Source organism: Psammomys obesus, unplaced genomic scaffold, assembly GCF_907164565.1.
Source record: "Psammomys obesus unplaced genomic scaffold, mPsaObe1.curated_primary_1811, whole genome shotgun sequence".
Taxonomy (NCBI): domain Eukaryota; kingdom Metazoa; phylum Chordata; class Mammalia; order Rodentia; family Muridae; genus Psammomys; species Psammomys obesus.
Window position 1 is genome coordinate 34,757,887 of NW_026596034.1, and position 24,769 is coordinate 34,782,655.

At 53.2% G+C, this 24,769-nt stretch overlaps 2 protein-coding genes across 2 annotated transcripts in view; one reads left to right on the top strand and one right to left on the bottom strand.

Moving 5' to 3' along the window:
• Adad2 (adenosine deaminase domain containing 2) overlaps positions 1-2,244 on the top strand; it is a 3,704-nt gene extending 1,460 nt beyond the window's left edge. The window contains exons 3-10 of the mRNA XM_055620741.1: positions 286-333; positions 447-572; positions 657-807; positions 885-1,052; positions 1,152-1,381; positions 1,475-1,718; positions 1,923-2,043; positions 2,140-2,244. Coding sequence (XP_055476716.1) covers positions 286-333; positions 447-572; positions 657-807; positions 885-1,052; positions 1,152-1,381; positions 1,475-1,718; positions 1,923-2,043; positions 2,140-2,244 — 1,193 coding nt within the window. The remainder of the gene's footprint in view (positions 1-285; positions 334-446; positions 573-656; positions 808-884; positions 1,053-1,151; positions 1,382-1,474; positions 1,719-1,922; positions 2,044-2,139) is intronic.
• A 10,078-nt stretch (positions 2,245-12,322) lies between these two features.
• Positions 12,323-21,304, bottom strand: Kcng4 (potassium voltage-gated channel modifier subfamily G member 4). The gene is made up of 2 exons (XM_055621387.1): positions 20,552-21,304; positions 12,323-13,324 (listed from the first exon to the last, which is right to left on the bottom strand). The coding sequence occupies exons 1-2, from the start codon at positions 21,302-21,304 to the stop codon at positions 12,554-12,556; spliced, it is 1,524 nt and encodes a 507-aa protein (XP_055477362.1). The 3' UTR covers positions 12,323-12,553.
• Positions 21,305-24,769: the final 3,465 nt, after the last annotated feature.

Below are 24,769 nucleotides of genomic sequence, written 5' to 3' on the forward strand. Positions count from 1 at the left end.
ATGTGATGTGTGTTTGTGTTGTGTCTGTATGTGTGTGTGCGGTGTGTGTGTGTGTGTGTGGTGTGTGTGTGTGTGTGTATGTGTGTGTATGTGTGCAGCCACACGTGGGCATCAGCGTGGAGAACTGTGCCACCTCTGGTGTCCTACCCTGGAGGCAGGGAGCAGAAGAGCAGCTGCTCTTACGGTGGACCCTGTTTGTAAGGTGGAGACTACCTCCTCTCTCTGGCCTTCCAGAGGTCAGGAGGACCCAGGACCCATGCAGCCATCCCCTCTTGTCTCTTCCAGAGCCCCCTGTGACTCCCCGCCAGCCTCTGCTCACCTCCCTCAGCATAGGTAGGTAGGCGCTTGGTTCAAACTCTGGGTGTCTGCCTGCTCTCAGGGCAAGAGGAAAAGTTGGAGGAAGCGTGGCTTTTGCACCTTGCAAATGTCCTGTGGTCATTGCGCAGAGAACATCCTGACCCATGAGCAGCGCTGTGCAGCTGTGGTCAGCGCCGGCCTGGACCGACTACTGCATGAGAGTTCGCCATACCAGGCCTGTAAAGGAACAGTGGCCGCAGTCATCCTGGAGAGGGGTAGGACTTGCTCTGCTCCCCACCCCAGCTCTGCAGACTAGCTCAGGTTCCCGGCCTGAGTTTTCCCTGTCCCTTCCTGCACAGAGGTGCAAGGTACCATCGGTCACTCCAGAGAGACCTACGAGCTGGTGGCCCTGGGTACAGGCAGCAGCAGCTGTGCTGGCTGGCTGGAGTTCTCAGGCCGGCGGCTCCATGACTGCCATAGTCTGGTCATCGCCCGCAGGGCCCTGCTGAGGTGAGGGGCAGGCAGGAGGGTTCTGTGGCAGGTTGCCGAGGACCACTACCACAGCCCCCTTTCCCTGGCACTCCCAGGTTCTTCTTCCGGCAGCTCCTGCTGGCCACACAGGGGGGTCCCAAGGGCAAGGAGAGGTCGGTGCTGGCCCTCCAGCCTGGGCCCGGGCCCCCCTTCGCACTCAAGCCTGGGGTCTTTCTGCACCTGTATGTGAGCAACACCCCCAAGGGGGCAGCCCATGACATCTAGTACGTGGCCTGGGCTGGGAGGCCCCTGTTTCCGTTGTGGGGAGCCAGGGTGTAAAGAGTAACCTGATTTTGGGCTTCCTCTCCCCCTTCTCTCCTTAGCCTCCCACTGGCCTCAGAAGACAGTGTCCTGCACAACCCAGCCTTCCGCCTGCAGGCCCATGTCTGTGGGCAGCTGAAGCCCGTATCCTATGTGGCACCCGCCCTCCGCGATACCCACGTGGGCTGCCTCTCGGCCAGTGACAAGCTGGCACGCTGGGCCATCCTTGGGCTGGGCGGTGGGCTGCTAGCCCACTTCCTGCCACCCCTCTATGCCACCAGTCTTGTCCTAGGTGAGGGGCACAGAGTGCAAGCACAGACACCGGGCTCCGGGTGGTATGGAGGATGTGCTGACTCAGGCAACATCCTGTGCTTTCTACCCACAGCTGACCCCTGCCATGACCCCCCAACTCTGAACAGGGCCATTCATTCCCGGCCTAGACTAGACAGTGTCTTGGGATCCTGTCTTCCGTGCCCATATGTCCGCACCACCTTGCACCTGTTTGCCGGGCCCCTGGTGGCCCCCTCTGACCCCATGCCCAGTACCTGCAATGGCCTGAGCCTCAACTGGAGCCAGGGGGATCCTGACATTGAAGTTGTTGACGTGGCCACTGGACGTGTGAAGACCGAGTGAGGAGAGGGCCCTGTGGGAGTGAGCCTTGGCAGGGAGCTCAGGGCTAGAGAACCCCAAGGCCCTGCTCACAGGACAAGAGCCCTGCAGTGGCCGTTGCCTCCTGTGACTGCTGACACAGGCACTGAGTAGGAGGGGATTGTGTGAGTGGCGTGGGGAGACCGACCGTTCTTTCCCAGTGACCACTGTATGTCTTTTCTCAGGGCCAGCATTGGGCCCCCGTCCCGTCTCTGTAAAGCGGCCTTTCTCGCAGCCTTCCGCCAGGTTGCCAGAGCTCTGGAGGAGCCCCAGCTCCTGTCTCTGAAGACCTATGAGGCTGCCAAGGTGGACTTCTCTTCTCTCCAGCCCTTCCCTCCACCCACAGCTCTCTCAGCAAATCTCTCACTCACCCTGGTCCCTCCCCTTCCCCCTCCTCCCTAGGCTGTGCCCTACAGGGAAGCTCGCCAGCAGCTGTCTCTGCTCCTAGAACAGCAGGGCCTGGGGGCCTGGCCCTCAAAGCCGTTGGTGGGCAAATTCAGACACTGATGCCGACTTCGACAAGGACAGAAATGGAATTGGATCTCCACAACGGGAGGACATACTGGGGGAAGAGCAAGGGGAGGTGGAGAGCATAGTGAGGGAGGGCAAGGCTGGAATTAGCAGGGGAGGGTTGGGGGAGTGAAAGGGGGAGCTGGTGGGGGGTGGAGTCCTGTACCACCCAACCATTGAGGAGTGGAGGCTCTTGTATGTCTAGTTTGAATAAAGAAATGACCTCTAGTGGTCCATGTGTTGGGGCGTATTGAGGGGGTGGGTCATTGTGGGGAGCCTTTTATGCTACTACAAATGGGGGCCCATGTGCTGGGGCAGGTCCAGGTGGGGTGTGCGGGCAGGGTGGGAGTGTTTTCTTGGCTGTGAGGCCTGACTCCCTTCCTTTCCAGGGCTTAGGCTCAGCAGAACTAGGAACACATGGGTCCTGTCACCTGGTCAGAGGCTTCGCTTGTCCTGGCCATTTCGGTGTTCTGCAAGTTAAGCGTCTGTGTTGAAGGGTGCAGGGTGGCAGCAGACACCAGGGGTCCTTACCCCGCTGCCCACCGTGGTGCAGGGTGGACGCTGATCCCTCCCTTTCCTCCAGGGTGGCACAAGCTGTGAACATGCCTGTAGATGCCGCAGCTGCAAACCTGGGGCCTTGCCACCCCCGGGTGGGAGCACAACAGCCTCAGAGTTCAGGGAGCACAGTTTGGCCCTGCACCCCCATTCTGCAGTCCAAAGCTATCTGCATCCTCTCTTTTCCAGTTCAGAGCCAGAGTCCTGTCATGGAGGGGCCTGGTGACGCTGGCCAAGGCTGGCACTGATGTGCAGTGTTCTGGGGGAACGTGGCCAGCTAAGGGATGCACACGTTTCCTGGGGGTCTGATGCCGTTCTGGGGAATGGTGTTCGAGTTGGGGTGGGTGAAGAAGGCAAGCATCCCCATGCGGGACATGGCAGAGTGGGCCAGCAGTGTTACACTTGGCACCCTCTTCCCAGGAGCGGACACCAGTGCTTTGGTTCCAGAGCCTTCTGCTATGACCAGGGCTTAGACCACTGAAGCCCTGGTATTGGTTTTGGGGTAAAAGTGGAGCAGCCCAGGTATTCAGACAGCCAATCAGATGACTCTCCAGCCTCCACAAAAGTCCATGTGACCATCCTATTGGTCTCTTGTTTTCTCTGTTGACTGTCAGTGGATACAGATGTTTTTTACCTACCAGAGCTATCAGTCAGGGCCAGGCTGGTCTCTCTCTCTCTCTCTCTGTCTCCAGCCTGTGCCCACATGGTCAGCCTCTGGGCCTGTGTGCACACTGACAGACTCTTGTGGAGGGAGATTCTAGTCCCTGAGCCAGTGGGTCACAATCTGCAGAGACAAATGTCAGCAGGTCAGAATACACGTGGGAGAAAAATCCATGTGTGCCTACCTGATTTGTAGATTCCACTACTCCTTAAACAGCCCAGCATGTCACCTGTTTATGTATCATTCATGCCCCATTCTGTATTACAGATTGTGGGAGGAGCTGAAGCACACGTGGGGCAGGGGCTGAGGGGGGGGGTTGCTCTGTGGTAGAGCCACCATGGCTCCCACCATGCCAGGCTATGCAAAAGTTCTATGGGAGTGCTGTGATATTTAATGTATATCTTAATATTAAAAAAAAGATTTATTATATATACAGTGTTCTGTCTGTATGTACACCTGCACGCCAGAAGAGGCCACCAGATCTCATTATAGAAGGTTGTAAGTCATCATGTAGGTGCTGGGAATTGAACTCAGGACCTCTGGAAGAGCAGCCATGCTCTTAACCTCTGAGCCATCTCTCCAGCCTGTATCTTAATGTTTTTAGTTTAGACTGGTATACAAAAGCTTTGTTTTGATTGATTGGTTGATCTTCCTCCCCCAGGCCTCTGTTCCACCAACATGCACGCTTGCGGGGGGGGGGGGGGGGGGGGGGGGGAGGGGAGAGGTGCATTCCCAACTCCCAAGTCTGCCCCAGCCTCACTGCCTCCTCCTGTCGCTTATATTTTGTTGCCTTCTTGTCTTTTTAAACCTTCCCTCCCCATTCCCTAAGGAGACATTTAATCCCTCTGGGATTGAGAAGTTCCACAGTTACTAAGGAAGCCAGTGTGGTGGGTTTCTCTAAAAACAAACAAACCAAAAAACCAAAAAACCTTCCATACAGCTTAGCTGTACACAGCTGAACATTTAGCCAAGAGTCCGAGTCCTACCACAGAGGGACCAGCATGTCGGTGTTCATTGCTGCTCTGTTCACAATAGCCAGGAAACAGAACCTGTCTAGATGTCTGTCAACTGATGAATGGATAACAAAAGTACACTACATAGACACAACAGAACTATGTGTAGCCAGAAAGAATAATGAAATGACATTTGCAGGAAAATGGGTGGAACTGAGAATTAATTTTAAACGAAGTGTCTCCACCCAGATCTAGAGGACAAACGAATGCTTTGTGTGTGTGTGTGTGTGTGTGTGTGTGTGTGTGTGTGTGTGTGCATGAGTGTGCAGGTGGGAGCAGAGGTGGGCATGGGCATCTGGCTTCCTCAATCACTTCCATCATATATTTTGAGACAGGGTCTCTCACGCAGTCCTTGGGCTCTGTGACTGGGCTGGCTGGCCATTGAGCCCCTCGGGTTCTCCTCTCTTCACTCCACAATGTATGCACTACCACAAAGCTTTAATTTTAAAAAACTGGAAAAAAAAAGTGTGTATGCATGTGTGCTCTCATGTAGATGCAGATGAACTCCTACAAGTGGAAGTCAGGGCAGTTTTCAGGAAGTGGGTCTGGGGAATTGAACTTAGGTCCCTGGGTTTGAAGGCCTTTGCCTGCTGAGCCATCTCCCACTGCACACTGAGCTTGGGCCTCAGCAGAGATGTGGTCATTTCTACATGGTAAGGCAGGCCTTCTGGAGGAACACAGTGAGGCTGCCTGCTGTTGGTACGCTGCCAACTCAGTAGCTGGCCAGGGATGCTGATCCTTTACCACGACCTTGGTTTTGACACCTCTGAGCCCTCTTTTGCTACCCTGTAAGGCGAGGGCCAGGTGAGGTTGCTTCAGTTTCCTCCTAGCTCAGCTGCCTCTGCCTCTGCTCTACAGCTCCTGGCTGCTGCCAAGATCAGAACAGCATCCCCTGCCATTGGGGGTGGGGGATTGTAGGTCTGCATGCTTGGGGAGGTCACAGGGGTCATCAGGGTAAGTAAAGGCCAGGAGAGCAGGAAGGGCTGCAACAGAGGAGAGCTGGGTGCTCAGGAGGCTCTTGCTGAAAGAGGGGACACAAGGGTGGTGGTAACTTTTTTTTTTGCCACTTTTGGGATCATTTCTCATGCTTAAACTTTTCCAGAGATGAAGGGCTCCAGAAACCCCACATCTATCCATTCGCCCACTAGCTACACACTATTTACCCCAGGAGACAACTTAAGTTGATTAACTATTTCTATGGCAGTGGTGATAGCGGCCAGGCCCAGAAATGCCCCAGCCACTGTGCTTTGGTTTTATGTCCTGCAGTACCCATTAATCACATAATCACTGAGTAAACAAGTTATTCAAAATGACATTAACTCTGCTGCAATCTGCCAAGAAGTACTCTTTGTCCCTTCGCTGTACCCATGGGCCTGCCCATCCTTCCCTCCCCAGCCAGTCTTCTCATTTCACAGTATCTGCCTGGCTCTTTTTGCTGGACTCCATTATCTCAGGGTGATGGGGTTTGTGAATGTCTTCTTGACCTGATCCCCCTGGGTGAAGTTTTGCTGACATAAGCTTATTTAAGCTGGGAGCTAATGTAACCTATCCTGGCTCACACCTATAAGGCTTCTTGAGGGCCTTCTCTCTGCCTCTGGAATGAAGAAAACCCAAGGACAGCACGGTGCAAAGCCTGCTGAGGTCTAGAAAAATTCCCACAGGCTTGGGCTGTGGGTGGGGAGAAGGCCCTCAAGAAGCCTTATAGGTGTGAGCCAGGATAGGTTACATCAGCTCCCAGCTGGCCTTGAGACCAAGGCTCTGCTGTGCCTCTGCAGTTCTCAGTTTCCTCATGTGGCAATTAAATGTGAGTCATAGCCATCCAGGCTGCAAGCTGATGATGGGTTGTCTTCCGGTCCTGTCTGTCATCAGTCCTGGAGGGAAGACTATTCTTATCATCATCCCCTCCCTTTGAGTCTCCTGCACTGAGTGTGTGTGTGTGTGTGTGTGTGTGTGTGTGTGTGTGTGTGTGTGTGTAGGGGAGTGCAGGTAAGCTGTGAGTGGAAACCTAGCATGGTAGGGTCTCTTCACAGAAATGGGTCTAGGTGAGAACAGAACCGTGCTCTAAACAGGACTCGGTGAGGTCAGAGACACACCTCCGTATGCAAAGCACTTGCAGTGCTGGGGAGGCAGAGGCAGGGGGATCCCTGCGTAGCCAGGTCAAGTAAGAGACCCCAGGTCACATCAAACCAGGCAGAGGTAGACTTCCCAGATGCCCCTGCCTTATCCCTGTTTCCTTAGGGACACAGCCCCCCCCACCCCGCCCAGTCTGAAAGCACTGACTGATTGCTCATCACCAGGCAGACCAGTGTGTGTCCACTCCCACTGAGGACATCTCAGCCACCCACCTAACAATTATGAAGAAAGCACTGTGAGCATAGCATCTGTGCCCGGGCTTTGTGGATATTTAAAAATTCCTTCCCTGGCCGGTAGTTTTTGTTTGTTTGTTTGTTTTTGTTTTTAATTTCAGGACAGGATCTCACCACATAGTCCCCGCTGGCCTCACAGTAGTGCTGATCCCCCTGTCTCCGCCTCCTGGCACCACGACTGCTGCCATGTACCCCCACACCTGCTGCCCGCAGTTCCGGGAATCAAACCAAAGGCTTGACACATGCTAGGCAAACTGCCAATTGGCCTACATCCCTAAACGATGGCTACTGTTAGGAGGAGTCTTCACCCTGCAGTCCATCATACAGACATTAGATGCTGACCTTGTGTTTGTGGTCAGAGGACCATTTGACGAAGGACCGTGGGGTGAGTAAGGAGCCAGGAAGCTGGAGCTATGCAAGCCGGGCTTAATTCCTAAATCCATCACCTGGTGACCTTAGGATATCTCCCTCAACTCCTTGTGCCTCAGTTTCCTCACAAAGGGGGAGGAGGCTGTGGTGAGGTTAGTGATGATTAGATGTGAAGGCATGGGGCCCAGCATCCCTGATGGGCCCTGTGTCCTCCCTGTGGATGCTACCCCACATCCTCCGCTCTCTTGTGGAGCAGCTCTCTCATCTCCCCAGGGACCTCACTGCCCCATTGTCAGATGTGTGACTGAGCCTATCTTCTTCTCCTGGGTGAGGCTAAAGCCTCGTGAACCAGTTGGTGCCACAGTAACAGGATTAGGATGTGCGTGTAACCCACTTAGGGCCAGTGAGACATGCTTGGGATTCTTGGATAAAGGGAGCATTCTCTCCTCAGGACCTCTGGTGGGATGAAAGTATGAAATTCGGAGCTAGCACAGCCATCTTGTGTCTGTGAGGAAAGCCTAGGGTGAAAGTGATATACCCAGAAACACAGAGGGAAGATGCAGTGAAGATGAGCTTGTTTGATGGTATTGGCAGAACCCCTGGATGGAACTGCTCTGAAGTCTACCTGGATTGTCAGTTCTTAGAACTAAGAGTTCTCCTTTTGTTTACCTGTTTGATGAAGTATGAATGGAGCTTCCTCAAGTTGGAATCAGCTCATGCAAACTGAGATTCCTGATGTGCTCTCAAAAGTGGCCAGAGCTGTCATCATCCCTGGGTCAGGAGAGTGGCAGAAGAGAGAAGCACGGTTTTGTCCAGTGGAGAGTTAGCTTGTCTGTCTACATAACTGTTCAGGGACCTCCCCACCCCTCCCAGGGTCTCCAGCTCCAGTTGCCCAGGGATAAGCAAGCTGGATGGGTGCTGCTTCTCCTGTGGTCATGCCTCTCCGCAGGAGTTTTTAATGGGGTTTCAGAGACTGTGAAGGGATCCCGGCTCTGATTTCCTGCTGAGGTGGGAGGTTTCCAGGGCTGTGCACACTCTTGCTCAAGGCTTCTCCACAGATTCTCTTGGTAGACATGGAGGGCTAGTTGTGATTCTCCAAATATCCCAGGTTGGCCTCAGAGTTTTTATGTAGCCCAGGCTGGAGTCAGTGCAGTCTAGTCTTGAACTTTGACAGTCCTCCTGCTTCCGCTGCCTCTAGAATACTGGGGTTACAGGCATATACCACCATACCCGACTTAACTTACCCTAACTTCTGACATAAGTCTTTCAGATGGCTTGGGATGGGTGGCCTGCCTTCTACTATTCTCCTCTCAGAGAACCCTTCCATGTCCTCAAGGTCAACCCCAGTGACTGGGGTGGCCCTGACATACCAGAGAAGTCATGTACCTCCTTTTTAAATGTTGTTTTAATATTTAATTCAGAGGTATGCAGGGTCCCAAAAGCTCAACCAGCAAGTGCAGATGGCATCCTGAGTCTCCCAGGGGTCTCCTTCAGGCAGGTCACTGCTAACACAGTGAAGGCAGTGAGATGGGCTATTTTTAGTTGAGGGCCCACACTGTCCCAACTCGTGTCACATGGCACCCTTGCCCCCTTGGCTGTGCCCTCCTTACAGCGAGTCCCAAAGTGGTGGCTCTGAGTTCTCTATGTGTCCTCAGAAGAAGGCAGTTGCAGGGCAAAGCTGGTGACTTTTGTTTTATTTTTAACTGGCATTGTACTCCTTGGCTAGATGTCAGAGCTGGGTAAAGACAGGCACTGGGCAGAGAGCAGGCCACCCAGGGCTGGAAGCGCCGGAGCTAGGAGTCAGAGCCTGTGCCAGCCCTCGTGATATGCCCCCAAGTCACGTCCCCTCCTATGTTCTTTCTCTCCACACCTACATAAGGCAGAGGTGGGACCCTTTCTCATCAAGGCCCTACTTTAGGCTCTGTGGAAGCTGCCCAGGGTTGGGAATACTGAGTCTTAGGGACCTGTAAAAGGGTATGCTCTCCTCACAGGGGCCCTTCAGGCTGGCCAGCCAAGCTGGAACATTCTACTTGGCCTGGTGCAGGCAGGCAGCAGACAAAAACCAATGCGACCACTTTATTTCAATCTTTGGACCAGGCCAGCTCTCCCTGACTCCTTCCTCAGTTTCTACTCTCCATCGTGTGTCCTGGGATCACCTCCCAAAGAAACGGACTGCCCCCCTCATCGATAATAATTTTTCCTCCCTCCCCCTTTCCTCTTTCTTCTAAAGGGGGAAAGATTCACTGGGACTCATTGTATCTCATATGTTTTTCACATGAACCGGTACAAACCCACAGGCTGAAGGCCAGAGACCACCCAGAATGTGTCTACTTCCCCAAGTCTCCATGAGGAGTGGGAGATATGGACAGGCTCCACAGTGAGGCATGCAGTGCATCATGGGAAGGATTGGGTGTGGTACTTGAGAGATAGCAATCTGGTGACAGGAAAAGAGCTCTGCGGGCAGGCAAATCTGGAATGAGCCACCAGGCATGGTGGCTGGCGAAGAGCCGGCAGACTGAATGCTGTGTCCCTCTTTCTGTGTGGCCTTCCCAGCTCATCTCCAGGTTAGAAGTCTTTGCAGCAAGTTCACAGGAGTGGCCTGTGCTGGGAGGAACTACGGGTGGCCTCCTGCAGGATTTCAGTTCGATATGTGAGGAAGAGCTGGTCCAGCAAGTCAATCCCCATGTCTCCTGTGCCCAGGACACACCACAGTATCTCAGCCACTCGGCTCAGGGCAGTGTGGCGAACCACTTCTTCCTTTTCCTCTCAAACACATTCTCCAAGCACAAGGCCCTGTTTTCCTTGAGCCCAGGATGGCAGCAGAATGTACTAGATACTTGAATGTAATGAGACAAGCCAGCTGTGTGGCCAGAAGCAGGTGGCTTTCCCTCTCCTGGGCCTAGGTCTCTCCATCTTCCAAGGGGGAGTTGACTGATGCTAGAGCTGATTTCCCTGTTTGGAGACTCTTCCTTTGAGAAGCAAATGGAATCAGTGGACACTCTGCCTTCTGAAGTGCATGCCCACCGGATACACACTGATCATCTTTTGAAGGGACTGCTGGTGGCCATGCTGCTGTCCTAAAAGCCCTGTAAGTAGCCTGTGGTTTTGACACAGCCCTGGTTTGGGGGCAAGGAGGAGTCTAGACATTTTTGTATTCTTCTAGACATTGTGTGAGGATGTGATCATCACTGGCCAATGGGACTTCTGCCTCTTTGGCTGGTCTTCCCCCAACAACAGCAACCCCCAAGAGGATTCTGTGGAACCTCAGCCAGAGATCCACAGATCTGGCCCAACTCTGCGGGTTACAGGGAGACAAAGGGACACACCCACAGTATGACAGAGAGAGAGAGAGAGAGAGAGAGAGAGAGAGAGAGAGAGAGAGAAAGAAACACCCTGGTCTCAGAGGTACCTGTGCTGTCTGTCCTTAAGAGCAGAAAGGAAAAACTGACTGTTTATAGTGTTTTGCCTAATGATAGCTGTAAAAATGTTAACTTGGGAACTAGGAGGTTGAGGCAGGAGGATTACAACTGTGAGATCCTGTCAAAAAAATAATAAACTAGCCTGGAACAAAAGATTTAACACAGCTATTTTTAATATGTTCCTAAGATATGTCCAGGTACCCCCAGGACTCTGCTAGCTGATTTCTGAAGCAGAGCAGCATGCGTCAGCTCTCCTAGTGTGATACAAAGGCCTTGCTTGGAAGGAGTAAGGTTGCTCCCTGAACCTTGAGGTCTAGAGGGATGGGGACATGTGTGTGCATCTATTGGGGGAGTCAGAGGACGTGAGAGTTCCCACATGGGCAAGACACACTTTGCGTTAGATGCTGTGACTTCTCTGGGCCGAGCCATTGGTGCTGCAATTAGGGGAAGTGTGGGCCTGGCAACAGCAGGGCTCAGCTCAGTACTGTCAGAAGGACCAATAGCCAGGCACATGTTAGCAGGACTGCAGCGTTGACTGTACTCACACATGAGCCATGTCACATTCACAGGGTCCTGTCTATCTGCTGTCACCTACTTGTGTCCCTCACAGCAAATAATGAATGATGGTAAGGCTGTGTTCCTCCTGAGAAGTGCCACAGAGATGTCTCCCAGATGTTCTGTGCCAGCTTGGTAGTGTCTTGAAGGAGGGGAACCCACAGGTTATTTCTGGATGGCTGTCACTCCCACTTCAGCCTGGTCTCATGACCCCTTGAACTGTCATCCTTGTCCTCACCCCCAGTACAGCCACAGTGCTCTGAGGCCCATCGCCTCCTCACCCTGTAAGCCTGCCTTACAGCCCTGTGCCCCCGAGTGTCCCTCCAGCATTAGCCCCCGTCTCTTGGAAAACTTTGGGGCACGGGCAGCTCAGAGGTCGCTGCTTATTTCTGTTCGTCTCTATAAGTCTTGTCCATAGTGATCTGCCTCCTCTGTGGATCCCAGGCTTGAATCTGTGGACTGATAAGCACATGGATATGTGGACACACACAAGAATGTCCAGGAATGCTCATCCTACATCCGTTCGGGTCAGGTGTAGAGAGATGAAACCAGGCAGGCCTAAGGCTGTCCTGCTGAGCTGTGTCAGTGACATTCAGTTGACTGAGGTTGTTCCTGGTGCTATCATTCTCTGAAGGGACATTGTATAGCTCTCAGAGTTTCCTTGTCAAGGCTAAGAGCTGAGTTACTAAAGAATGTCCACCAAGAGCCCAGCTGGCCAACTGGGTACCTGCAGGTAGCCCTCCTGCCCAGGTCCCCAGGCATGTCATAGGTGACAGCAGCCATGAGACCCCGACAGTATTGACTGTAATGGCGAGGGCGTCCTTCTTAGTTAAGAGCCTCTAGAAGAGTGGGCCCTTCCATGGCACTTGGAAATGTGGTTGGCGGTAGGTCGAAAGCATTAAAAGAGCCCATGATCTGCCTGGAAGCCTTGCAGGCTTGTGGAGCTCTGAGCAGGCCTCAGTGCCCAAGTCCTCTGGTTTCCTGGGGTGGTGCAGCCCAGGACAGGGGGTCTGAGGGAGAAGATGGAAATCTGCAGACTCCGTAGTTAGCTCTTAGTGGCGATTAATTCTGTGCGCATCAGAACCCAGGCTGGAATATCATAGAGTTCGCAAGGAAGGGAAAGGAACAGCGAAACACTGATCCAGCCTGGCAAGATGGACAGTGCACAATGATGGGCAGAGAGGTGAGGAAGGGCAAAGGATGGGCCCAGGATCACACCGATGACATCGTGGCCTGGCACCTTTCCTACTTTGGAAGTCGGTCAGTATTCTGAGGACATACCCCAAGGTGGTCCATCCAGGACAGGCAGGAGATTGTCTCAGCCAGGGGATGGGTTGAAGCTATTGCACATTCCGAAGGTGGTGGGAGTTACATATATCGGACAGGGGAGATCACGCCCTCGGGGACCATGTCATCTACATCACTCAGGAGCTCCCGTTCACTGACCGAATTGGTGTTCTGAAGACGCCGGAGGCGGGCCTGGATCTGCTCCTGTTCCCGCTTCAGCTCCAGGTAGGAATGGGAGAAGGTGTGGAAGATGGACGTGGCTGGAAAAGCCATGATGAGGATCCCACTGAGGATGCTGCTCAGAGCCACCATCTGGCCCGGCACGCTGCGAGGGACCATGTCCCCATAGCCCACCGTGGTCATGGAGATGATGGCCCACCAATAGGATGCGGGGATGCTAGTGAACTCCAGGACCCTTCCGGATTCATTCTCAGCCACATAGACCAACGGGGAGAAGAGGGTAACCGCCACACCCAGGAAGAGCAGCAGGAGGCCAAACTCTCGGGCGCAGCGGCGCACAGTAAGACCCAGCGTCTGCAGCCCCAGCGAGTGGCGAGCCAGGCGCATGACGTAGAGGATGCGTAATGCACGCAGAACACGCAGCACCAGCCCCACTTTCTCCAGGTAAGAGCTGCCACTCTGCCTCTCGCCTGCCTCCGGGGACTCCTCAGACACTGCGAGCGACACGTAGTATGGAGAGATGGCGAGAATGTCGATGACATTTAGGGGCCCGCGGAAGAACTGGCACTTGTTCCGGGCCTGGACAAAGCGCAGACAGAACTCCAGGGAGAACCAGGCCACACAGATGGTCTCCACCACGAAGATGTAGTAGCACTTTCTAGCGCATTCTCCCTGCGGTGAGAGCCACAGAAGCAGTGGGTTAGTCAGCTCTCCTCAAACGGCCCATCGGCTTATGGAAGGATTTATCTGGGCTCACAGGTTCGGAGGGACAGCCAGCTATAGCGGGGAAGATACAGTGAAGTAGCTCCACGGTGGCCATGTGGTGTGTGAGGAGACAGCTTCCCTCTAAAATGCCTTCCTAGGTGGACAGTGTGTGTATGTGTGAAGGCCAGAAAACATCAGGGCTGTCTTTGTTCGGGCTCTGTCAGCCTTGTTTTTTTATGGGGGGGGGGGGGGGGGGGGGGGGGGGGCGGCGGCATTGTTTTTGTTTTTCTCCTGAGGCCAGGTCTCTGACTAGCACGGAGCTTGCCGGGTAGGTGAGGCTGGCCAGCCAGCCAGCCCTAAGGCTCTGCCTGTGTTTGCTTCCCCAGTGCTAGGATTACAGGTGTTCCTCATGACACACAGCCTTTTAATGTGGACCTCAGCATTCTGACCCAGGTCCTTGTGCTTGCAAACATCTAACCAACTCAGCCATCTTCCCAGGCCCTATAGCAATGATTCTCAACCTTCCAAATGCTGTGACACTTTAATACAGTTCCTCATGCTGTGGTCATGACCTCCAACCGTTATTTCACTGCTACTTCATAACTGTAACTTTGCTGCTTTTATGAATCATAATGTAAATATCTGATATGCAGGTTAGCTGATATGTGACCCCTATAAAGGGGTCTCCAAATAGGTCATGGCCATTGGAGAACTACTTCCCCAGAAGCACAGTTTGATCTCGCTATGTGCTGTGGGCTGAGCCGTCCATCCTGCGTGGTTGTTAGGTTACTGTAGCTGGCCACATGGCAGACCAACCTGCTGGAACCCCAGATTTCCTGCCTCCGTTGCAGCTAGATCTGTCCAAATGCTTGTCACCTGGGGAAGGTGCATTGCTGGGTCAAGGGCGTCAGACAGGGTTGCAAGCTCCTTATGCTGACCTCTTTCCTGGCACCAGGACCCCAGAAGGAGCCTACCACAGAAGACCAACACCCCGAGGGAGAATGAAACATTCAAGTAGAGAAACCAGGGTTCAGAGTGGGAGCTGCTGCTCACTGAGCTCCCTCCCTCGGGGGGACTGGTACACAAGAGAGAAAACAACTTCCATTTTGTTTAAAGCTACCTGTCCTGGGCCTCCTCATTATAGCCATCAGCCTTCGCTTTCACTGACATAAGCATTGCTCAGGCATGCACAGCTCGTTCCGTAAGCCACACAGCCATGTCCTGGACAGAGGCTGTGGCTACATATTAGACTCCAGGAAATGGGTCACATGTATGTGTCATATGTATGTATATGTATACATGCATATATATATATATATGTCCTGTCCCATCCCACTCCAGGTCTCTTAGTCACTGCTTTTTGCCTTTTCATGTCTTTATCCACGACCACAATTCCTTCATTCAACAAAATGGTCTAAGGCTAGACTTGAGCTAGGCTCTGGGCTGGTCCTGGAGTGATGTCACTGGAGAAGTAGACATGGTTCTGGAAGCAGGAAGCTGCTAAACAGAGGGGGTCCGGAGGCTGCTGTCCAGCCTTTAAAAGGTGTGATCAAAACCCTTTGCCCAGATACTGTCCCCTAGCCACAAGAGTCACCAATGTGTCACCCACTCCTGGACACCCCTCCCCCCCACCCCTCCTCCCCCGGGCTCCCGACATACCTCAGCATGCCCTGCTCCTCAGCAAGGTCCTTAAACAAAACCACCAACTTCTCCAGCCTGGAGAAACAGGACCCTGCCCCTCCCCACCAGGACCAGCTGCATAATCTGCATTTTAATAAGATCCTGCTGGATGTTCACCCTCAGCCTTGGCTGACCAGCAAACCACCTGGGGAGCTGCAGCCCTCAAGCTCAGGTCTGCTCCTAGAGACTCTAATTTAGTTGACATGGGTTTTGAGCTTGAGTAGTAGAATTTTCCAGGAGCTCCTTGGACGAGTCAAATGTTGAGAACTCAGCTTTAAATATTTTCAATATATGTGTACATACACACACACACACCCTGGAAAATGAGCAAGTATATAACTGAGCTATGTACCTATGGGCAAAGCAAAATGTTGACAGCTGTGGGGGTTTGGATTCAAATGCTCTTTTGTTCTCAGTGTCCAAGCCCAGAGGAGTCTTAAATTGAAATGTTTTGTTTTGTTTTGTCTGTCCATCAGGAAAAAAGAAGGTGGCCAGACCACTGGAAGGCCCAATGGCATGCACAGGGCTAGGAAGCTCTCTCCCCGTCTCCCTGACTTCTGTCTGGTCTAATCATTCTAGGGTTGGAGCAGATGAAGCCCCGACTATGTGGCCCAGGGTCACATCCCAACCAACACTGTCACTCACTCAGGAAGTTACTGGTTCTCCCTGGACCTCCAGGGGCCAGCGGCCTGAGGGGCTGCTGTAAAGGATGGACTCACGTATACAGCAGCTGTAAAGGATGGACTCGCGTGTACAGTAGATACACATGACGCTGTCACAGTTGCCGGCCCGCTTGGTCAGCAGGAGGCTAGCTATCTACAGGAAGCAGAATATGTTTTCCGACCCACTGACACGGCTTCCTAGGAGGTTTGCCATCAGGATCCCGGATGGCTTCAGAGCTTCGGGTCTGGGCTCTCCAGCCTTTATACAGACTTGCTGTGCAATCTGGAAGTGGTTGGTCCCTGCCTGTCTCTGGGCTCCAGTTTTTGATGAAGAGGGTAGAGGGTGGAATCCCCTGGGATACCAGCTACAAATTCCAGGGTCCATCAGGGACCCAAAGCCTTGGAGCTTAGCTCAGGCATGGGAACTTAAAGGGGGTCTCTCCCCACAGCTTCGGAGCCCTCAGAGGTCCTGGGGTCTGGGCTGCCTTCCTACAGGGCCTACTTTGCTGACATCTGGGAGTGTTCCTCAGCTCTGTTGAGTCTTATAACTGGGAACACTACCTCCAGTGACCAGCAGCTCCGGAAGGTGACTCTGGAGGGCCGAGCAGGACACGCTACTGCCTCTGGTACTGGCGTTTGGCTATTCAAGCCATGTACACCCTGTCCTCCCTCCCCTGGTCTGGGCTGTCGGCCTCCCTGCACTGCAGCAGGCTGGCCCTGCCTAGTCACTCCATCTGCATCCTGCGCTGCCTTGCATCCTAACCAGCCTGGTGCCTGCCTTCAAGAGCTGGCATCTCTTGAGCCATGCTGGGGCACATGAGACGGAGAGATGTAGGGGCTCTAGATGAGGGCATGATGTCCAGTCCAGCCCTGTCAATATTTGAAGGAAACGAGGGAGTCGGGGGTAGAGAGAGGGAAGCAAAAGCAAAACAAAGCACTTCTTTCTCTCTGGGGAACACTCTGTCTATAGGGGCTGTAGTGTTTGTTCTGTGTTGTTCTCATCGTTCTGGATTTGGGCACAGAGAAATCTGGTTTGGGGACACCACCCCTCCCAATCCCAGGTGAAGTGGGGAGTTAGCCACCATGTTGTGTGCCTTTGTCCCTGGTGGTAGTGAAGAAAGCACTGCCCCTTCCTGTGAAGTTGAGCCAGCCCTGAGGAGACTGCAGTAGAAACGACAGGACCACACAGCTATGTGAGGCCTAGGAAGCTGGAGGCCAGACAAGGCAGCACTGGATACTAGGTGAGGCTCGCCTCCAGGAATCCCACCATCAAACCAGCTGCTCAGGACACTCAAGGTCGACTGGGAAGGGCCTCAAAGGAACTTCTGAGGTGAGGGAAATAGTCTAGTGACAGGGGTGAGTTGGTAGGGGTGTGTAATTTTGTTTGTTTGTTTGTTTGTTTTGTTTTGTTTTTTTTATTTCTAAGAGGTTTCAACATGTGTGCCTGAAAACCGTATGATTAAAAGAGGAATGAGGGCCAGTGAGATGCTCAGTGGGTTAAAGCTTTTCCCACCAAGCCAAGCTTGACAGCCTGCTGACACCTACATGGTAGAAGGGGAAAACCAGCTCCTGAAAGTTGTCTTCTGACCTACACACACACACACACACACACACACACACACACAGAACCTGCTGGTAGGCTGGGCTACAGGGCACTTGAATTTAGGAAACAGCCTAACAGCTCTTCCAGGGGTTAAACTCATAATCAAGACTCAGCAAGGTCATACCTATTCACACACCCAAGGGGAATGAAAGCACACACACATACAGGAATGGACGCAGCATTCCATATTCTCTCTGTAGCCAAAGATGGCTTTGAACTTCAGATCCTCCTGCCTCTGCCTTCCTGGGGCTGGGATGGTAGGTGTGTGCTGCCACACTGGTCTTACGTCCTGCTAGAGCCAAAGCTCCATGTGGGCTGGGCAAGCGCTCTAACAACTGAGCCCCAGCCTCTAGCCAAAAATGAAAAAGCCACAAAGGTCATCGACCAACCTGCAAATGGACCAGCAAGCATGGCGCAGCCAGATGGCAGCTGTGACAAAGCCAAGGATTCTGAGTTTCCATGGGTCACATCCCCAGGGTCTGGATCCTTCAGGGTGTCATTAAATCACCATGCCCTGTGACTCTCCTCCGGAGAAGCTGGCCAGCCTTAACAGCCGGCTGGCTAAAAAGAGCCACTCTCTGCCTGCCCACTATCCCCTGAGGACAAATGACAAGTACAAGGCACAGACTAGGGGGAACAACCTGCTTTTTATGTAAATGTCAGGGGCGCTGTCCTGAAAGAACAAAGATCCTGAGGTTGGCTGCCCTCAGCCTCCCTGGCTCCCTGAATCATCTCCAGCAGGAGCTTAGGCCCTCTCGAGGCTGCTCTCAGATGGGGGCAGCATGGACAAAGGTGGCTCTGGGGAATAAGCACAAGGACACCGTGGCTGTGGGACAGCTTTGGGCTGCCCAGGACTGCAAACCAGTGACCTGCCTCTAATTTGCCTGGGATTGTGCTCTTTGTAATTTTCAAAGCATTAAGCCCTACAAAGCCCTCGCCCCTCTACTCAGGGAAGCTCCTGGCTCCCCCATGCTACCTTCTCTCCCCCGAAAAGAAAAACACATGTGTGGAGACCAGGGGTGATCTTTCAGCAGCTGGAACCCGGTGTCCTTGACTGGGGTAAGGACACTGCTTACTCAGCCCTAGTCCTCAGAAGCAAAAACAAAACAACTACAACAACAAACCATAAAAACAAAAGCAAATCACGTGTGGGTATTCCCACAGGCAAGCAGGCTCTTCTAGTCCATGTTTTGTGCTAAAGACTGAGGAAGAGGGCCTTCTGCAACTACAGACTCAGGGGGCAACCAGCTGTTAGACTGAGGATCTGAGCACGATGCATCTTCTTCCTTCAGAGAAAACACTGGTCAATCGGACGAAACACACATTTTGTTCAACAAATATTTGTGCAGAACTTACTGTGTGTGAGGCACATGCTGGCTCTCCAACTGGGATGTTCTCTGATCCTACTGTACTGTGTGGGGCAAATCTGTAAGGATGCAGCAGTGTGTGTGTGTGTGTGTGTGTGTGTGTGTGTGTGTGTGTGTGCTTTAAATCTGCCTCCCTTGTCTGTTAGAATCTAAGTGATGGAGGGTCAGGTGATAAGGAAGCAATGTTCTACCTTAAGCAACTGTCTAGTTCTAGTTAGCTTCAGCTGTCAACTTGACAGAGCCCAGAGGCTCTCGGAGAATCTCAGTTGAGGAACAATCTCGACCAGACCGGCCTACTGACATGACTATGGGAGCATTTTCTTGATTGCTGATTTATGAAGGAAGGCCCAGCCTACCATGGGCGGCACCATCCCTTAGGGGCCCTGGGCTGCATAACAAAGCTGGCTGAGCAGCACCCAGACAGTAACTAGCCTTCCTCCTCCTCATCTGTGGTTTCTGCTTCAGGTTCCTGCTTGAGCTTTTGCCCTGACTTTCCCCACTGACGGCCTGTGACCTAGAAATAGGAGCCAAATAAGCCCTTTCTGCTCCAACTTGTTTTTAATCAGGGTGTTTCTCACAGCAACAAAATGCAAATTAGGACACAGACCATGTGGACCCTAGGGGCCCTTGGGATCTCACAACTCTCTGCAAAGAGAGTATAGGAGTGAGGTTTGTGCTTAAATCACATTGTTACTATTATTTTAAAGCATGTGTGTCCAGGTGCACAAGCCTCAACATGCATGTGGACATCGAAGATGAACTTGGGGGCCGCTGGACCTCTTTATTTTTTTCTCTTCCCACAATGCGGCCACATTAACTAATCACCTCTCTATTTTCCACTATTGTTCTATTGAGGGGTGGCCAAGCCTAGCTCATTGGGGCTGCCAATACCCAGTCTCTGGGTTCTTTCCAGTGACATAAGAGTTTTTGGGGGAGGGGAGGTGGCAACCAGAAAGAAAGGGCCATGTGGTTCTGCTATAATCTGTTTCTCAGCTTATAGCAAGAGGAGACACATACCCCATCACTGAGTCTCCGCCTGGAGTGGGGTTGGCTCATGGGCAGGGATCTGGGCTCTGAGCCAATGTGTGGCATGAAGTAGTTGCTCAATAAACATTAAGTGTGAACTTTCGGTGAAATGTCTCCCATCTTTACCAAGGAGGTTACTAGGGCTCAGTGGGGAGCAGTACTCTCTGCCTCATCACAGGGCCTGGAAAGTGGCCGGGGGGGGGTCTTCCTAGCACCCCAAACCAGACATGACTTTGTCCATATTGAGGGTTTCCTATCAGAGTCAGGAACATATAGTGACCTCAAGGGCCCCAAGCCCTGCAATAAAGATGAAAACGTTATATTCATGTCGGGAGTGCCTAAAAAATGAATATAATCCACATAGGATAATCCACATAGATTCATGTTCTCCTGTTGATTCAAATAGAGACGTTTAGCTGGGACAGCTACACATGTCTGTCTAGCGCTCAGGAGGTGGTAGCAGGAACATCAGAAATCCAAGGCTAGCCTTGGCTAGATAGAGAGTTCTAGGCCAGCCCGGGCTGCATAAGATCCTGTCTTAAAACAACAACCCAAAGGGTCTGGGTCTACAGCTCAGTGGTTAGAGAGCTTGCCTAGCATGCAGGAAGCCGGGGTTCAACTCAGCAGCATATAAAACAGGGTTTGGTGGTACACGCATGCAATCCCAGCATTCGGGAGGTGTAGGCTGGAAGATCAAAGGTTTAACGCTAATAGCGAGTTGAGGCCAGCCTGGGCTATGTGAGACCCTGTCTCCAAAAAAAGAAAAAAAATAAATAAAAATAAGGAAGGAAACCGTTTTCTTGGTCCCCCAAGTGTCTCTGGGCTGCCCCATGGTCCCTGATGGGCAGCCACTCACCTTGTCCTCCTCAGCCCTGAAATCGGGCATGGTGCTCACACATAGGCTGACAGCCGTGGTGGCCACGAAGAGAATGGAGAGGCAGGCAAAGACCTTCCCGGGCAGCCCTGACTGTGGGTCCTCCACCATCTCCCGCAGCTGGTTCATGCTGCGGGCCCAGCGGGAAGCGTGCACTTCGGAGCGACAGGCCTGGCGCCGCTGCTGGTGCTGCACGGCCTCCTCCCGGCGCTGCTCGGCCGCCTCCTCCAGCTTCTTCAGCAGTTTGCGCAGGCAGCAGCGCTCCAGGTTGGCTTCCTCGATGCCCCAGTAGCTCAGCTCCTCCTGGAAGGACAGTGCGCACATCTCCCGCAGGAGCACCAGCTTTCCCGCGGCCAGGAAGCTCACGATCACCCCGAAGGCGCTGGGGTTCCTGTCAAAGAAGAACTCCTGGCTGTTCTCATCGTAGTCGTCACAGAGCTGTGTGATCTCCTCGTAGCTGCGACACAGCCGGAGCCTGCTCAGGCGGCTCAGCGGGAAGGCATCCAGGGTGCTCCAGGGCAGCAGGTACCGCCGGCCACCCACGTTCACCAGGATCTCCTTCTTGAGGTCCGCCTCCGGAGAGGCGTCCAGGGTGCCCACCTTTCGGGCCCTGCGGTAGTAAAGGCCCTTGACTGACTGAGGCTCGGGACCAGGCCAGAGCTGGCTCAAGGGGCTGCAGGAGTCAAAGTGCTGGTGTCCAGGACGCAGGTCCCTGTCTCTGGAAGACGTGGGCATTGCCTCAGACTGTCGGGCCAGGAAGCCGTGGGCTCACCTGTCTGCCTCCCGAGGAAGAAAAACAAGAGAAGGAAGGGAGCATGAGTCTCAGCAGATCGACAGGATAAACATTGCTGTGCTTGTGCATCATAGCTGCGGCAGTCCCAGCCTTCTCTTCTTTACTGGGCAGCTACTCTATGCTTGGGCCAAGCGGTTGGACACATGCCTGTCCCAGTGGAAGCGGGTGTATGGCACAGCTGTGCTGCCCACCACACTAAGGAGGTTCTGCATGGCCACCCCCGTCTCCCTGGCACAAACACTTTGTGGACGGAGATGCGAAGGACGGACCCCGAGCTTTGCTATCATATGCTGTGTGGTCTTGGGCATGGGGCTTTTCCCTCTCTCTCTTCAAATGATGAGGCTTGTATCAACCCTGCAGGGTACCATGTGAGGTCGTGCCCTTCGCAGAGAACCACAAGAGGAGCAACTCTGTCTCTCTGGACCCTCTGCTTGGTCTGTGAGTGGGGAAGCTTAAGTTCCCATATTGCTGAGCCTAGGGGCAGATGTGTCAGGGAACAACATACATGCAGTCTCTATAATGGTCACGTCTAGAAGCTCTGTGCACCCAGTCGCTGTAATGGACTCATGCCAACCATCCCAGGAAGTGGACAGGCACAGTTCACCTTTGCAGATGAGGAAACTAAGGCCCAGCATCTTGCTCACTGTTTAGCAAATGCAAGTTCAGGAAGGCCCAGTGAGGGTCAGCAGGTAGACACTCGGGAGCTGGGATGGTGACAGCTTTGCAAGACTGTCAGGAGCTCCCCACAAAGGCTTCACCCCTGGTTCTCTAGCCAGGAGGACCTTTCGATGAAGGTGGAGGACACCTCCCGCTTTGGACAACTCTTTCCAACTCACACATGCAGTTTGTGTTGGTCTCAGCCACCCTTGCTGTGTGACCTTGAAGCGGTTTTTCCCCTCCCTGGTCTGTAGTCGTTTATCTGAAATGCAAAGAGGCTCCTAATGGTCTCTGTGGTGCAGACTTATTTAGGGGGCTCCGCTTAGCACAAGCATTTTTGAATTTTGGCTTGCTCACACATATTTTTTTAAAAAATATTTTTACAATGTGTCTCACCCTCCGTATTGGGTGACCATTTCTTACGCTATTCATTCCAACCGGAGCTGTCTCCAGACACCTATAACCTTACATTGAGAGAGGCATTCCAATCAGGAGCCAATGGGAATAAAAGTGCCTTTCAATTACAGGGCCAGCCAGCTGGATTCTGGCGGACGGTGAGGAGGAGTCAGGGCCGCCGTGTCTCACACTTGCGCTGCAGTGCGCTCTGCTATTCTGCATGCGTTACTTGGTTCTCAGCACACAGCCAGTGAGCGGAGTGCAGCCTACAGAGGGAGGAAACCCAGGGGCTCTTTCCAAGCTTGCTCGATGGCCAGTGCAAAAACCAAGACCCAGAGTGCTGAAGGGACTCGTCCAAGGTCACACAGCAAACTCGAATCCAACCCAGGACTCAGCTTCCTGGCTAGGGGTTCTCTCCAGAGCCGGAATCTTGCCCCCTCTCCTCCCACTGAAAGGAACTGATTTTGCAGTCTTTGCTCCCCCTAACAGCTGGCCAGCAAAACTCTTCCAGAGCCCCAGGAAAGTAATTGCCTCCCAGCATCCCTTCCAAGCTGTTCAACCCAGTCACTGCTCCAGAAAATCCCACCCCAGAATGAACAGCTTCCTCCCAAGTCCAACTCACCGCTTGTCTTAGGAAGTGTGTTCCCAGCCGGTTCTCTGCCGGGCATGGGGAGCCCATGTCTCAGTGACCAGGAAAGAGAGAGTTTGTGACAGAGGTAGGGGGAAATGAAAAGAACAAAACACAAACCAAAACCAACTTCCACCATAGCAGCCCTGGCAGAAAGTCAGTCTCCAAGCCTCCTGCAGCCTCCTCTAAAGGGAAGTTTATTCATTCCGAATTTGCAGAAGAGCAGGACTCCAAAGTCCCCCTTTCTCCTGAAAGCCTAGGTCCGGCCGGATGCTGCAGGGAGCCGGGCCAGCTCTTCTGCCTCAGCAGCCGACTTGGTGCTCCAAGTCCCGAGGGGACAGCCAGCATGGTCCTGCCTGGGGTGGGGGTTGGGGGTGCTGCCAGGAAGGGCTTAGGATTAATCTCTCCATCAGCCAGGCAGCAGGCGGGAGCAGCGCTGCTGTGCCAACCACTGGGGAAGGCAAGGAGAGTGTCTGTCCTCTCTCCTCTGTGAGGAGGAGCTGGGGCAGCTGGGGACCTGGGGACCAAGCAATTGCAACCTCCTGGTGCACCAAGGTGGGGAGATGCCTCAGCAAGGATTGCTGAGAAGTTTGCAGGTGGGGACAGACAGACCCAGCCTCAGTGCTTAGGGTAGGTACTAGGGAGATGGCATAAGGGATTAGGAATAGAGAGACTTGGGGCCAGATCCCAGCCTCCAACGTGAGTGCCCTTAGGCAGGTGGGTCAGTGTCTTCAAGCCCAGTTTCCTTATCTGTAATATGGATATAAAATCTAAGCCACGAGCCTCTCCTCCCCTGGGAGCTCGGCCGTGGGGCTAGGTGGGGAGAGGAAGATGCCACGAGCAAGCTTCTTGCTGTGTGTCCTTGGTGGGTCACTTCGCCTCTCTGGGCCTCAGTTTTCTCACCAGTCAAATGAGGACAGCGGCGGGAGCAATAAAGGCTGAAATTGCAAAAGCATGTTAATGTAGCGCTTGCTGTCCCTTGGTCCTTCATTTTCTTAAAAGGCCTTGCAGCCAAGTGACCTTCACAATTCCATTCTGTCTCTGAGGTCTCCAGAGTGTTCAAGGTCACTGTGCTAACTGGCAGCTGAGCCAGGTTAGGACCAGCACTGAATGCAGATAGGATCTGGCATGGGGGGTCCAGGAACAAGGGGGATGTGAGCCTGGCCATCCTCAGCTCTCTGCAAGGAGCAACAGAAGGTACCTGTGGCCTATTAGCGAGGTGGAGGAAAACAAGCAGGAAGGAAAAGCTGGCAGGGGCAGGGGTCCTCAGAGGGCATTATGGGAATGCCAGAGTTCTACAGAAATGCTCAGGGGCCTGTTGGGTGCCAGGGCAGGAACTGGAGATTCAACCTGTTTTCTCAGCCTCTCCACAACCCCTTCCTGCTGTCTGCACCACAGTCAGTGCTGGGTCCGAAGGCAGAGCGAGACCTGGTGTCTTTGTGAGGGGTGCTAAGGCTCTGCCTCTCCATTTCTCTCAGCAACTTTAAGCCAGGCTCCAGAATTCTCTCTCTAGTGGGGTCTGTCTGTTCCTCATCTAATTTAGTGCTATCTTAGTCAGGGTTTCTATTGCTGTGATGAAACACCATTATCAAAAGCAACTTGGGAAGGAAATGGTTTATTTGGCTTACATATCCAAATCACAGTACACTGAAGAAGGCCAAGGTGGGAACATAAACAGGGCAGGAACCTGGAGGCAGGAACTGAGGCAGAGGCCATGGAAGAATGC

Excerpts from the sequence above, each read along its gene's own strand:
- Kcng4 (XM_055621387.1), bottom strand. The coding sequence starts at position 21,304 with ATGCCCACGTCTTCCAGAGACAGGGACCTGCGTCCTGGACACCAGCAC. Across the intron at positions 13,325-20,551 it reads TCAGGGCTGAGGAGGACAAG|GGAGAATGCGCTAGAAAGTG; the intron begins GTGAGTGGCTGC and ends CTCTCACCGCAG.